Source organism: Topomyia yanbarensis, chromosome 3 (genome assembly GCF_030247195.1).
Source record: "Topomyia yanbarensis strain Yona2022 chromosome 3, ASM3024719v1, whole genome shotgun sequence".
In the NCBI taxonomy this organism is placed as follows: domain Eukaryota; kingdom Metazoa; phylum Arthropoda; class Insecta; order Diptera; family Culicidae; genus Topomyia; species Topomyia yanbarensis.
This window is the reverse complement of record NC_080672.1, coordinates 148352005-148367352: the sequence shown is the minus strand read 5'-3', so window position 1 is coordinate 148367352 and position 15348 is coordinate 148352005. Positions and strand designations below refer to the sequence as shown.

At 36.2% G+C, this 15348-nt stretch overlaps 1 protein-coding gene across 5 annotated transcripts in view; it reads left to right on the top strand.

Annotated features, from left to right (window-relative positions):
- The window catches only part of LOC131690945 (pericentrin), a 141117-nt gene that overhangs the window by 91168 nt on the left and 34601 nt on the right, over positions 1-15348 (top strand). For 3 of the 5 annotated variants that reach the window (XM_058977033.1, XM_058977037.1, XM_058977036.1), the window contains one exon: positions 6493-6552. The exons of the other annotated variants lie outside the window; for them this stretch is intronic. In XM_058977033.1, the coding sequence (XP_058833016.1) occupies positions 6493-6552 (60 nt within the window). The remainder of the gene's footprint in view (positions 1-6492; positions 6553-15348) is intronic. 5 annotated transcript variants of the gene reach the window in all.

Genomic DNA, 15348 nt, shown 5'->3' with positions numbered 1-15348 from the left:
TGACAAAGTTATAAGCGCGCAAAGTTGAGGGTGTCATGGGTTGTAGTTGGGGTGGCTCTGTCGAAAGTGAAAAAAACGGCTATGATGAACGAAAGCTTTGCATGAGGTAGGGGAACTGGGGGCAAGTCCAACACCGTGGGTAAGCCCGACACCCCACGACTTTTCCCAGATATCAAAGTTTAAATCATACAATTATAACAGGATATCATTAGTACGATTATTTTGAGTATTTCGAGACACAAAGATGCCATATAGATTCATCCAACGTCACAAAATATACAAAGCACGCGAAAGCAAAGTTGATGCGCACTTGGATGTTATTTTTAGTTGAAACATTTTAAGGTTTTAATAGAACAAAAGTTTTGTAAATCACCAGTATTTTTGCCGCACATTACAATCTACTCTCCATATCATTATTTATCTGCGTTGAGGTTAAGTTTGAGTATTCCAACACTGTTTATTGGGCCTATAACAAAAATGTGCACTGTTGGGGTAAGACCGACACACTGTTTAGATGGTTGAGTTCATTTTGGATTTAATGCGAACGACTGGGAATTGTTTATGATATTCAATTACACTATTATGACATCATGTTAATATTTGAAATACACGGAAACTCTGGTATTTGCATTTATTCCTTGTTAGTATTGTCTCAAACCGACCAAAATATTAATAATCAAATTGAGCGCGATTCATAGTTTATTATAAAACGAAAGGAAAAAGGATTACCTAATATGAGATTCTAAAATGATATTGAAGAACAATTTCCATTGACTGCTGGATTTTTGATCAACAAAGTTCCGAAAAATCATAACACGAACCGGATAGCTTACTACAAAAGCGTATGTTACTTCTAAGTGAATGAATCTTAGTAACAGGGGATATATTCTTCTTGCAGAACGGATCTTATCCCTTAGAATGGCTTCACAAATGATAATAAAGCTTGAAATGATTAAGGGGAAAAATCTTTACCATAATACAAAGCTAGTGTTGAACATTATTTATTCACACCGTACATTCGTATGCTCTTCCTGTTGCTACGCGATCAAATTCCAGAAAGCATGCATTTGCATCACTTACACTTTATCACACATACACAACACATTCTTGGTGAAAAAATTGGACAAAAAGAAAGCTAACAAGGGTGTCGCTCTTGCCACTTCGGGGTTTCGGTCTTACCCGCAGCGTATTTCAAATGTTATTTTTCTCCATTTTTTGGCAACCAATAATTTTTAACGAATCCAATTTTTTTAAAGGCGGAAAAAATTATATCTTGTTAAGAACCATCTAAACAAGGATTATGCACAGAATATGCAATTTTTGGAGCTTTGCGGTATTTTAGAAAAATGATTGCGCTTAAGGTGTCGGACTTGCCTCCGGTTCCCCTAGATAAATTCGACTACATGAATTTCAAGTTTTAATAACAAAAAATGCTGACCATCTGGAAGGATAGAATCTTCGGCAAACTGGACCAGAATGTCAAGGACTTTCCGATGAAGAACATGCTAATGCAGAATTATCCCACCAGGTGGCACTAGGGAATATGTAAATGAGCTATAGTGATCATATATAGTAGGTCATATCTCATGATCGGAACTACTTGGCGGGGTGGGCTCTTTGACAAAGTAAATCATAAAATCAAGGGCTTTCCAGTAGAGCACACCTTAATTTAGAATTCCTCCACTGGGTGGCGCTAGAGTGCCTGAAAATTTCCTATACATTTCATACTGGGTCATAACGTGAGTGGAAACACTTGACAGAATAAAGTCTTCGGTAAAATAAACTATAAAATCAAGGACTTTCCATGTGGTGCAATGGCATATCCCATATCTCCGGTTCTATTTACTCTAGAATCAAACCGCAAGATGGCTAGAAAAAATATAAATTTTTGGCGGCTGGGCTGCCAACCATGTTTTTTTTCAGTTCAATATTAAAAATTATTTTTTCTCTCAATACATATATTTTTATTTTGAAGGGGGAAGCGGAGGGGGGGGGGGGTGCTTCTCTAATCTTCCGGCCATCATATGATTTGATATTCTTAGTATGTATAACAAACATAACGACAGGACACAAGGCAATGAGATCCTGTCAATCCTATTTTGCATTGGATTGTCTGCTCTAAAGATATCACCAAGGGGGCCGTTCATAAACGATGTCGAATATTAACAGTTAGGGTGGAGCGTAATGCAACATGATTTAACGAATTAAAAACTGAATATGAATTTTAGACGTACTAGTTGAACGGGAGTAATAAAACTGATACCTACGGAGGAGTTTTTTTTTGCTTAGTAAGGTTTTAACCATAAGGTCATTCGCCTGCACTGCAGAACTATTCCCCGCAATCGCATCAATACACATAGCTTAAATACTTCTAACGTTTTTATATTTTTTATATTTGTTTCAGTTTCATCGCCTACTAAGATTACTTGCAAGCATTCTCTTAAGCCTATACCCGGGTCTATTCGGACCTACTTAAGCAAATCGCTCTTTTAGGTGGATAGAAGTGAAAAAATTTACCGGTCATAGGTTTATAATTATTAGTTTGAAACCTCAGCTACATTTTGGTGCCATAAAAGGTTCATTGCACCACTCAATGGCAGCGCTAGGCGACGATTTGCAAACCTCTACGTTTTTCCATCCCTTAACAATGTAGGGGTAATTCGGATCTCCCTACGGGGCAATTCAGACCGTTATTTTACTTTAATTTTTTACAATGGGATTATATTTACCTATGAAATATTTATAAGAGACACTCCTTAAGAAGCAAAAAAAAAATCTTTGTCAAAACTTAATCTGTTAAGTCACAGCTGTCGATTGGCGGCCCATGTACTTTCTTTGCTGTGGCGTGTGCAATGGTGTGCGCAGCCGCAAGCCGCTGAACGGTGGTTAACGGGATAGGGGACCCGAATAGCCCCGTACGCTCATTTCGCACAGAAGTGGTGAGCGTCTCGAAAATATCTGTGTTTTCACGCAAACAAAAATGATTCCATTAATTAGAAGCCTGAAGCTTTACAAAATACTTACTTTTTATTTTTATCACTTTTATTTACTGCTTTAATCGCGGTTTTACCATTACCATGATTTTTGTTTTTAAGATGGCAAAAAAATGAAACACGTTGTATCTCCTTTCTACAAAGAACAAAGAATCAAATTCAGCTCTCAAAATTAATGTTTCAGAATAGCGGTTCCACGAATATGTACGATAGTCAGAAAGTCTTGCTATTTTCTGAGAAATCGAGGGGGTCCGAATTACCCCCACCGTTTTAATAGTCCCGGGCCCCTATACAATTTTTATATTTGTGTTGATCCAGCGAATAATAATGTTTTGCTTTTGTTAAAATATAACGTTAAATTTGAAATAGAAGCTCATGTATGAATCTTAAATTTAGGCGTAAAGTACCCCCGACGACGGTATTTGTTTAAATGCTTTACATTTGAATAAAAAAAAAGCCTTTGCATCCGAAAACTCTTAAATTAAATTGGGGGTCTCAAAAACTCAGCGTAGGGGTTAGGTAACTTTAACATAGAATGTGTATGCAAGGTTTGAAAGAAATCGGTTAAGTAGTTTTGGAATGGCAGGTAACGCCGCAAATCATGTTTTTTCCAGAGACGTTCAACAAAAAGCTTCACCGAGTCGTTTGTCAATATTTTTGCATAGAAAAATTACAACATGTTATTGAAATGATATACTATAATGTACAAAAGTTTTGATCAATTTGCTTCACGCAAAGTTCTAAAACAAATCGCAAAAAAGTGTTTTTTCGCGCTGAAACCTTGTTCCATCTTACGCCGACTTTTCTTCCCGAAATAGATCAAGGAGGAATAAACCCATCAACAAAGATTCCTGAAGCAATTAGTTTGAGTTTGAGCTTGTGCGACCACCTCTGGCTGCTACTCCGTTATCGATCTGAACTAGCTGAAGTTGCACAGGGAATCAGTAGATAATTATGCTTGGGAGTAGCGAAACATCTTTCAATGTGCAACTCCTTGTAATCCTAAAGTGTTTATTGATCAATATCGGCGACGGCCAGGCCCAAACGTAGAGATCGCGGAAGGAAAGGGAAGGAATGGTTAGTCCGATACATGTTTTTGCTAGAGGCCGTATATAGTACTGCGCAATCCACAAGTATCACGGGAGGAGGAATTTGTTAGTAAGTATGGAAGTTGGATTCTGCTTTTTCTTTACCGACACCAGAGAGGTGACTCTACTATCTGGACTAGAATATCGATCCATCAACTCATGAACCGGGTACCAACGGCTTTACTTCCCTTCCGAAGGAAGACGTGACCACAGATTTTTTCACCTCAGAAAAATCTCAACGGCCTCGGCTGGAATTGAGCCCAGGCCAACTGGAATGAGTGGCGGTCACGCTTACCACTCAACCACCGGCGCCTGAAGCAATTAGTTCATCTTCAAATTCAACGATAACCTCTTCATCTTTAAAAGTAACCTCTTTACCATTTTTGCTAATTCTTCTAACCGAAAGGAGATTCTCTTCAGGACCCGGAGTAAAAAGAACATTTTACACTTTCAATTATTTTATTCTATTGTTATTGACAGCGCAACGTTTTTCGTTCCTGCCTGCTCCTCTTCTCCAGCTTCAACGTCGATGAACATCCGCTTAGTCTCCATGATCGGCTTAGCACACAGTTCTTCATTCGTCAGTACCATTAGAGCACCTTTGACGTGTCGATACTTTTCTGGCATGGAAATCAGTAGAGCATGTACCTTTTCCGATGCTGTCATTTTTGAACCCATACGATCTAGCTCGCGAATAATCAGATCGTACTCATCAAAATCATAGACAATTTGTCATGATGCCTTTGCTTGATGGTATACAACCGCATATTGACCATAGCGGCAGTACCGCTGTTTTGGTACGTTCTCACCAGAATATCCATAGCTTCTTTCGTATAGCTGAGGCCAATGAGTTTATTCAAAACATCATTGTTGACCAGCATGACAATCTCATCCAATGCTTCGACGTCGTCATCAAGCCGTTTTCTGAGCTTAGTTCCTTCCTGGCTGCTTCTAGCTCTTCCGAGGCACCTACTACTGGTTCGTAGAAGTCTTCTTTGGGCGTTCTTGGCAACTTTTACTGGAGTTTCATCTTTATAAGATGATGTCTATTTGCCATTTCCAGGCTGGGAACCGCAACTCCGAACCGTTGAAGTATGCCGTCGTCGGCACGGTGTATGCCGTCGTCGGCACGATGCGCTCGAGAGTTCCCCTCTCGTAGCTACCACCTCTTCTGTCGTCGAGAGTAACCCTTTTGACAGATCCTCCAGCTTGCTGCTGGATTACCATCCTCAGTTTGCTCCTGAAACGCTGGTGCTCGGTGGATGCCATTTCTTTCCGAAACGCTGGTCCTCACCGGATGTCGCTTCTGTCCGAAACGATAGTCCTCACTGGCCGTTTCTGTCCAAAACGCTGGTTGTCGCCGGATGCCGTTTCTGCCCGCAACGCTGGTCGTCGCTGGATGCCGCTGCTACCGGAACGATAATTCTCGCCGGCCGTTTGTCCTCAGAAGCAACTATTTTTCAATTGTCCAGGTGGCTAGTTCCAGTTAACTACTGGGCCCATTACCTGTTGAGAATTGGGGAACGAATAGCTGTCGTACAAGTAACCCCTGGGCCCATAACCTGTTGATAATACCGCAAGAAAACACGAAGTAATTATGTAGGTAGTTTAGAGATAACTTTATTTGGTCCTTGTTCGTCAAGTTATATAATGCTAACATAGTTCGATATCGATAGATATTTCATGCACTTTTTATCACAGTTCCTTATTGACTGCCGTACCGTGTCATACCCTCTGCCTATAGTAAACAATACATCAATGCGCAGCGTCCTCATATGCAAAAGCTCAGGTTACCCACTTGAAGCTTTTGTCACATGACGTTTTGTCAGATGACGTCTCAGAGCTTGTTATAGCACGTTTCGTATAACATTTCTTACTGTAAAGTGCCGTTCTGTACGAATAGCAAATTGTTTACACACAAAGAATATTTCGTATGTATATCACTGCGAAAGATGCTGTTTCAACACAATTTTCCCTTATTTAGTGATATTTGAATATCTTATGTACCACATAGAGGCAAACAAGTGAAATAGTTTCATTGTAAAACTTTAGTTTTCACACAAAAATTTAGGATATAGAAGAGACTTTGCAACCAAAGCAAAATAAACGGTCGAGGGTCCAGAATTTGTTTCTCACAAATTCTTGTAAACGAGAAAGGTTTTCTAAACGTCAACACGAGCCTTGACATACGAACAATCAGGCCAAATATCATATATGCCAAAAGACCTTCAGTGTGATCATTTCTAAAAATTATGCCAAATTTCCGTAATACTAAACATTTATTATGCAAAATGCCCTTCTGCCAAATGGACCGCTTCCACAAAAATCATTGCCAATCATTAAAAATGTGCTTCAAGCGTAATGATTGATTTGTACTCTGTTATAAATACACACGTTTCTTATATTATTAGGGCGGATTTTTGTGTGACAGTTGTAGTTATGGTATCGATAATCGGGAGATTATTGAAAAAGTAAGTGTAGATTTTTATTATATTGCTTAATTGTTTGTTTAAGATTTGATATGGTAAGCAGTCAACTGGCTAAATGTGGTTTGCTTGGATAATGTACCCAAGCAACCAAAAGTTCGCATAAGGAAGCTGGATAAGTTTCTCGTTTTAAGTAATTTTGCAATACGTTTTATGTTCTAATGGCGGCTTAAGTAGCTTGAAAGTTCGCAATGAACTTTATGTGAACTATAAAGTGTGCTTTTTAAGTATTATCAGAACTTCTGGTTGGTTGGGTAGGTATTTGTAATTTTCTTCTAGTTCAGACAGATAGCATATAGAATAAAACTATTAAAACAATTGTAGTATTATGAACGTTGGGTAAAAATCATCTCATTCAGTGACCAATGTGATTTATTCTCGTGTGATTTTACTAATTGTTATTAATAACTAACATTTCATTTTTCATCAATATTGCTAGATGCTAGAATTATACACGCAGAATAATATATTGTACATACAGCAATATTCTGGTTCGAACTCAACAATAATTATTATTATCTCAAGTCTAATAATTTTCCATATTCGACACAATCTGCAATATTTTTGTTTCTACAATATATTCTGGTTTTGACATTTCTAGATTTCAATCGACAATATTATTGTTGAAACGATTGACAGCCTTATTGATCTAATGATGTGAACTCGATTAGTTCAACAATATACTTTTGTTAAAACAACACTAAATAATACAGTTACTGTTGGTATTGTTGCATATTTTTTATTAAAAATCAAATAAAATATTTTTCGTTCTCATTTTTTAGATTGAATTGGCATCAATGTACTTTCGGAATGCTTAATTCTGAATGTCCATCGATGTTGTTTTAGCCTGTTTTAGCATGTTGCCTTTGTTCTGCAAGTTACAAAGATATTAGTTTAATATTGTTAATTATTTTAACATTGACAGTTACCTATAGCCAATGCCAATTGTCAGTATAATCGTAGCTTTTGCCTTGCAAATGTCTTCTATATGGCATAACTGGGTTGCGAAGTTTTTTGAAATAAGACATAAAAATTATATATAAAAATGGCTCTTTGCAATATGGTAGGTCGTAATGACAGATGAAAAAAACACACTTACTAACTACTACTCAAGACTAAAATAAAATAAAATTTGGTTGGAATAAAAATATTATTGTTGGTTCAATGATAAAATAATGTATAATTAACAATCAATAAGCTTCGAATCAAAAATAGGATGTCCATTGAAATCAAAAATGCGTTTTGTTGGTTTAATCATCAGAAATTTCGCTGCGCGTAGACTTTAAAGTATCGTGGATTCATGTTTATGAAATTTAATTAATTTTAATTACCTTCATTAAAAAGTATCCACATCGCAATAGAACGGCAAAATATTTACGGATACAATAAATAAGTAATTGTCTATATTGATATATGACCTAAGGGCCATCCATAAATTACGTAACAATTGGTGGGAGGTGGTACGAATTATTGTTGCATATTGTAACCCATGAGACAGGGGAAGTAAACTTGAACGTTAAGTAACATGTTTTTACAGAAGAAAATATTTTGTTAAAGGAATTTGTTGCTAGGAGGAGGGATAGAGAAATTTTTGATCATTTGTTGCACGGGGAAGGGGGGGGGGGGGTTGTGGTAAATGTTGGTCAATTTTTACGATTAATAATTTATGAATGGTCCCTAATGGGATTCTTAATGTCACTTGTGATGCTTTTTTATTCAGTTCGTTTACTTGATAGGCACAAAAGCGTTAGATATAATAAACCAGAAGGTTACAATTTTGAAATATTTTTTACAACAAGGGGGATTTTTACAGCTATCTTAAAACTAGAAATGTAATGCTATGTGGGATAAAATAGATTTTCAGAAATATTTTTGCAGCTATCTTAAAACTAGGAATAGAGTTTGATATACAAAAGAGGGAACATAAGTTTTTTTACGAAAAATTTTACAGCTATCACAAAACTAAGAATACAGTTTGAAAGGAGAAAAAGTTTTTATGAGAAATTTAACAGCTATCTTAAAACTAGGAACTGGGATATACTGCCGCTATAAGCATAACTGTCCCATGTGCTATGGGATTTCCTATACACATGGGACAGTTATGCGTATAGCCGCAGTATACAAGATGGAAAGAATGTTTTTTATGATGAAAGTACAACTCTCTTAAAACTAGGAATACAGAATGCAATTATGGTTTATTTCCTACATCGGTGTTGCAGCTATTATATCAGGGACAGATGAGAGTAGGTGGATATGGGGACAGGTAAGAAGACCAAACTTACAGTGTTCAGGCAGCGACGCGGGAGATCAGCGACGTCAGGCTACCCAAATGTCAAGACTTAGGTTGATGGGTGCGATTCATCGGACCTGCGGAGAATCGGGACGCTCTCGCTTCAAATTGAGTGATAAGGGCGACGGCGGTCACATAATGGCACTCTGGTGCTGATCGGCTCCAGAAGGCAGGACAGGGAACTTTTAAAAATGAGAAATAAAAGAGAGGGACTAAATTGGGATATGTATCGTTTTTGCTTGAGATGTCTTATATAGTCTCAAACAAGGTTTTATTTTTGATTTTGCCTATATTTCAGTTAAAACATTCTGTTTACAAACTGCTGTGAAAACTGTCATGTGAATATTTTGTTGTGGAACGGGAAGACGAAGGGCAAAAAAACATTGTCCTTTAAACGGAACTGCCCGACAGTGTCCGATAAGATTCTTTTGCATTATCGAATTTACAACAATTTTTAAAAAATTGACAGTTTTTGAACCCATCTCAAGAAAACAACAAAAATAGGTCTCCTCTAGTCATAGTTGTTGAAAATTTGTTTATTTGAGAATCACGTTTTTGTACCAAATATTGACTACGTTTTAGGGTAATATTGGAAATTGTGGAAAAATGTAATTCAAAGATTGGAAATCTATCTCAAATTCATCATTTTCAAATATGTAATTACGTATAAAACTTATCAATTGAAAAACCTATTTTCCTGAAATTATTCATTAGAGTATGATTCGAAAAACAATTTTGTCGAATAAAATAAGCAAATACACAATTTTTTGTTGCTCTTTTGGCTAGGTATTTTGGTAGTTACGCCTCTCCGTTTGAAGAAATGAAAAATAAATAACTTGTAAAAGACTATTCATAAATTACGTAACGCATTAAGGGGGGAGAGGAGGTGGTACGACAAGTTGTGACATATGGGGAGGGGGAGTAAGCTAGATCGTTACGTATCATGTTTTTACTGAGCAAAAAATATTTCGTAGAATTTGTTACGTAATAGGGGAGGGGGATAAATAAATTTGTGACAATTTGTTACATGGGGGGAGGGGGAAGTCAATTTTGGGTAATTTTCGCGTTACGCAATTTAGGAATGGTGCCTAACGTGACAGATCGTGTGACCACACCAACAGCTTGCATATATTGTCTAAAGCTAAACTACATCTTTCGTACTACTTGAAGTCTACCTTTTTAAAACAATATTGTATAAATCTTATACATTCATTAATTTTCGAAAAAACTCAAGTAACGTTTCATCTGTATGGGATATTTAGTATTTTCCACAGGCAAACAAACCATTTTTATTCAAAAGTAATATTTTAAAAAAGGCGTATAAGATCTTTACTGCATTACTTTCAACAGTTATTGTTCGAAAATTGCCATTTGGGCAGCAAAACTATATTATAATGAGTTGTAGGGAACTAATTCTTCTGTGCGAATAGCGATTTTTTGTGAAATTTTTCAACAAAAAAGAAAAATATGTTAAAAAAATTCTATTACTATAAAAAATATTTCATAAGTTTTTTGTGTTTACTTTAGTTTATAAATAAAGGAAACTGTAATTGCATTATGGAGAAGCAAAATCAAGAAGCTATCTGTAAAATGGTAGTTTTGACCATAATTTTAAGTTGTAGTAGAGTGGGGTCAAGTACGCCAGTTCTTCTGGAGAGCTCGTGCGATGATATTTTTGCACCGATTTTGACAAACAAGTATTTATTGGAAAGGTTATACATCTGCCAATGTTTTGGCAATAATGATTTTATTCCTGGCTAAATATTTTTTAAGCTAAATTCAATAAAGCGAAGGTACTTTTTTCGATGTTTTTAAAATCTGGGTGTACGATAGGTCACTATATTCGAGGTTAAATAAAACAATGTACAGTGGTGGAAACAGGATTAGTACATTCATATCCCCAAAACTTACTGACTGACTCAAAATGACTTGTCCCCATCTTAATACTTAATACTTAATATTTCATTAAGACCGACAAGGTCGGATGATAGATAAATAAAAGACATGTAGTGTACTGTTAGTGGGTACATGAAAATAAATCGTATGCCATGGTATTAGACGTCATCTGTAATTATATGAATGAATTTCACAAGGAAGTTAATTGGGGCCTGGACATGGAATTAGCAAATATTTTAAAATTTCTGTTATTTTTATCTAGATCAAGACTAACTGTTTAATGTTTAGTCGGGAAACATTTTTGCTTGAAAACAGTCTCTAGACAACGGGGGACGATTTCAACCGGCTTACAGTATCGCTCCATTAGAATTCACAGCTCTCCAACTTCAAACCATGATCATTCAGATTCATTGATATCCAGAGATCAGTCAGATTCTTGGATATCTTACCTTTGAAGTGTTTTCCGCGTCGTTTCAAAAATTTTCTACTAGATTTAGGTCTGGGCGGTGTGCAGGTCATGAAAGATCATTAACCATTTGATAAAAAAGCCACTGCTTAAAGAATCGAGATGTATGCTTGGGGTCATTATCTTGCATAAACGTTCACCACATTGACCGGTAGATGTCTCCATACGATCCTACAATATTTGCTTGTACTGATGCTGATCCATTCTGCCATCAATGTTCACGATTGGCCCCATACCTTGCTATGAAAAAGCATGTATAATACAATCGCCGCTGTGTTGTACTGATCTTATGGTACCTATACTGAGGATTATATTGCCTCTTTGCTGGAAATTAAACGTAACATTTGCTGTCCGACTCAAAACGATCAAATTTTGACTCATCGCCTCAAAAAAAAACGGATTTCCATAAAATTGCAGACTTTCTTCCGTCCACCTTAAAGTTTATTCTAGCTATCGAATTGTTTTTAGGAATAAGTGGTTGAAGTTGTGCAATATGGGAGATCAAACGCTCTTCAGACATCACATTCGTATGGTTTTGCTGCTCACTCACATGCTATGATCTCGTTCAACGATGTTTTTAATTTCAGTCCTCGAAAAAGGTGGATTTTTTGGTTCCATGATGATAAGATGATCTTCAGTTAATGTCGTTCACCGTGGAGAGGGATTATATTTTAGAGAATTGGCTGTAATCTGTAGCTCAAAATGTTTTATTGCATTATTTAACCGCTTCCTGGAAGTTCTGGCATATTCCGAGGTTCATTTTTCGCTATTAAAATTAATTTTCTGGGCTCGTCGGTGCATGACGCGCTTTAAACCCCCAATAAAAGAAAGTATTCAGATAATGTTCAGATATATAGTTTTTTAAAAGCTTACTTTACATTTGTTTGCATTTTTCGCTCGGGAAATAAACACAAAAAACTTCAAGTGTGCTAATTCTGTGTCCACACTTTTTCAACCACAAAGCACGTGTTTCCTCAGGATGACAGGTACAACCAGTATATAGCAGCACTCACTAATTCAACTACAACAAGGATAAGTACCCGATCAGAAGAGCATAACAAAACAATAACACTATTATAACTAAGGTTGATATTTATAACAGCTGGGGTTATATTCAGATAACGCAATGGAAAGTGAATTGCGGACAGTTTTCTATACTATCAATATTATAACATAATCTGTTATTAAACGATCAATTTATGATTTTGATCGTTTTTTTACCAGATCACTGTCATAGATGATTATATCTAATATAGTTTCTATCTAATCTTTTGGAAATAAAATTATACCTCATTTAGTTATAACTCTGATGAAATCATATTAAATTTTGTTACAATTTTGCTATCATTTGCCAGTTTTTTGTTTTATTTTTAGTAATTTTAACAACTAACTAGTCGGATTTATATCAGGTTCTGTTTCAAAATATTTTTGAAATAAATAACTCCAGTTATTATAAATCAATTATGCCCTTCTGATCGGGATACGGCACAATCCTTTGTATCAAACACTGTCGAAATCATTTTTAATGTCTAGAAGCGGAACTCCAGTAGAATGGTCTGTCTGAGATATTTGCCTTTATCATGATAGTCACTGTAACAAGTTGATGAGCCAGTCCGGTTTCTCATCTTGCTCAGTTGAGAAGCAATAAATCGCTCTGTTGCGATAGCAGGGCATTTCTATAGATCAGTGATTCTCGACCTGGGGTCCGCTGACCTCTTGGGGACCGTGAAGTCGTTGCTGGGGGTCCACAAAGAAAAATATACTTTCCTAGTGCATATTGAAATTTCATGTCTTGTTTCCTAACTGAAGATGACATATTGATAGCATACAAAATCGATGTTTATCCGTGGGGGTCCGCAGCAATCCAGGGTGATTTCTACACGGTCCGTGATACGGAAAAGGTTGAGAACCGCTGCTATAGATAAATAGATACCTCTATTATATCCCACGCGGCTTTATCCTTTTATGTAACGCCCCGCGGAAGAATAATTATTAAAATGCCTATTCGAACGGTATTCATATTTCTACTGGAGCTCGCACTCCTGAAAACTTTGATCTAAAATGAAAAGAAAAAGCGCGTGAGTACTTAGCTCAATAATAAAATCCACCAAGATATATCCGACACTTGTGGATGATGCATCCCAAAATTGACCTACATGGGCATGGCCGTCTACGTTATTGATCATACTATGTACTATTGCCAAATATCATACAATTGGTTCAATATGCAATTTTACAGAATTTGATCAATCACGGGAAACTCACGGGCGGTCAACTAAGCTAAGCAAAGTTATGCTTTGTTTGGCTCCTTTATTCATATGACAAGTAGTAATATCTACTGCAAAAATCACTTAATTGCCAATGCATATTATATCTTAATAGTAATTCATCGATTCATGAAGCAATAAGGATTAAAAGTCACCACGTGTGGTTGGAAAGCCCAGGACCATTCCGAAAATACCCATATTGATTGGGTTATAGGGAGTTTCACTAAACCGAAAGTTGCCATCTTGGGCATCGAAATGGGGTCAAAAATCAACTTCTGGTACCCACTCGTCAAGACCATTCCAAAATTATCCATATATATTGGATGATAAAGAATATTACGAAACCGGAAGTCGCCATCATAGATTTCAAAAAGGCGTCAAAAATCAATTTCTGGCACCTACTCGTGAAGTCCATTCCGAAAATACCCATATTGTTGAGGTGTGGGCTATAAGGAGTCTTCCAAATCCGTCTCTTCCATCTTTCCGAAAATAGTATAAATCTTTAACTGTTTGTTTTTTTACACGGATTATCCAATTACGCCTTTTTTACGCAGATTTTCCAATTAACGCGAGTTTTTACGCGGTAACGTATCCCCTGCGTAAAAATAACCTGGGTATATGTGTGCGTGTAGAATTATGCATGTCTTTACAACTGTTCATCACCAAACATAACGCTCCACTATCAGTACGTATAAGTACTGCCCGAGCAGAAGAAAATAACTGCGGAATACTAAAATCAACTATTCCGTACCAACGACTGCATACCTCATTATGGTGTTGACAAGATCTACATAAGAGGCAAAATACCAAAATTGATAACGCAGATATGTATTACGAATAACTAGTTTATAATGAAACGAGTTATTATAATACCTGAATAATAAAAAAATGTTTTCAACCTTCCAATAACAAAATTCACTGTATGGAGGTATTCAAAAAGGTATTGATTTGGTATTAGTAAAAATCACTGGAATACATAAATAATGCTAAAATAAAGAATTATACCTCATTGGGGTATTATGCAGGTATTGAAAAATGTTTCTTCAATACCTTTTTAATACCAATAATAAATTAATACCAAGTTTTGGTATGATTCCAGAAAATAGTAAGCTCGGTTTATTGTCCAGTTATTTTCTTTTGGGCAGGTGGATTATATGCCCCCTATTAGCACAACTGTAAAGTAACTATTCAGGAAATTTTGTATTTTAAATAACGGTAATACTGATTTTTTCATGTAAATTGTGTAACCTTTTTTTAACATCATAAAAATTTCAATAATTCGATTGGGGCATATAACCTTATTGTTGAGGGGCATACCATCCTTTTGTTGTGGGGCATATTAAACTGTACTTGTGGAATTTCGTCCTGGGTGAAAGATGAAACTAAAATTTCAGCATCTTTGAAAAATATGTAATATTACTTGTATTAGGATGTTTTTAATAAAAATGAAACATGAATTAATTTGTAACTAATATACCAATAGATTAGTGTAGTTGATGCGGAGATCATAGCGTCCAAAGTTGAAATATAGCAATTTTTGATTAAGGGAGCGTATTAGACCTGTTTACTCTAGCAATTTTTGCTTAAGGGGGACCTTTTAGACCTGTTTACCCCACTTCGTTTTTCTTCACTTTCATCAATTCTTATTCTTTCTCTATTCTTTCGATCTCATTCCTTTTGTTATAGATCAAACACAAGCCTGAGGTCTCCTCTGTTGAAGCATGGTCGTGTTTTACCATCCATCCATAAATGGATTTTTCGCTTGCATTTGAATGCATTTGTAAACATGCTACTGTTTCGAGTGAGAATGATTTTTACCCAGTGTTGTTTAGTTCATTGTTTGCATGATCAAGTAATATTTA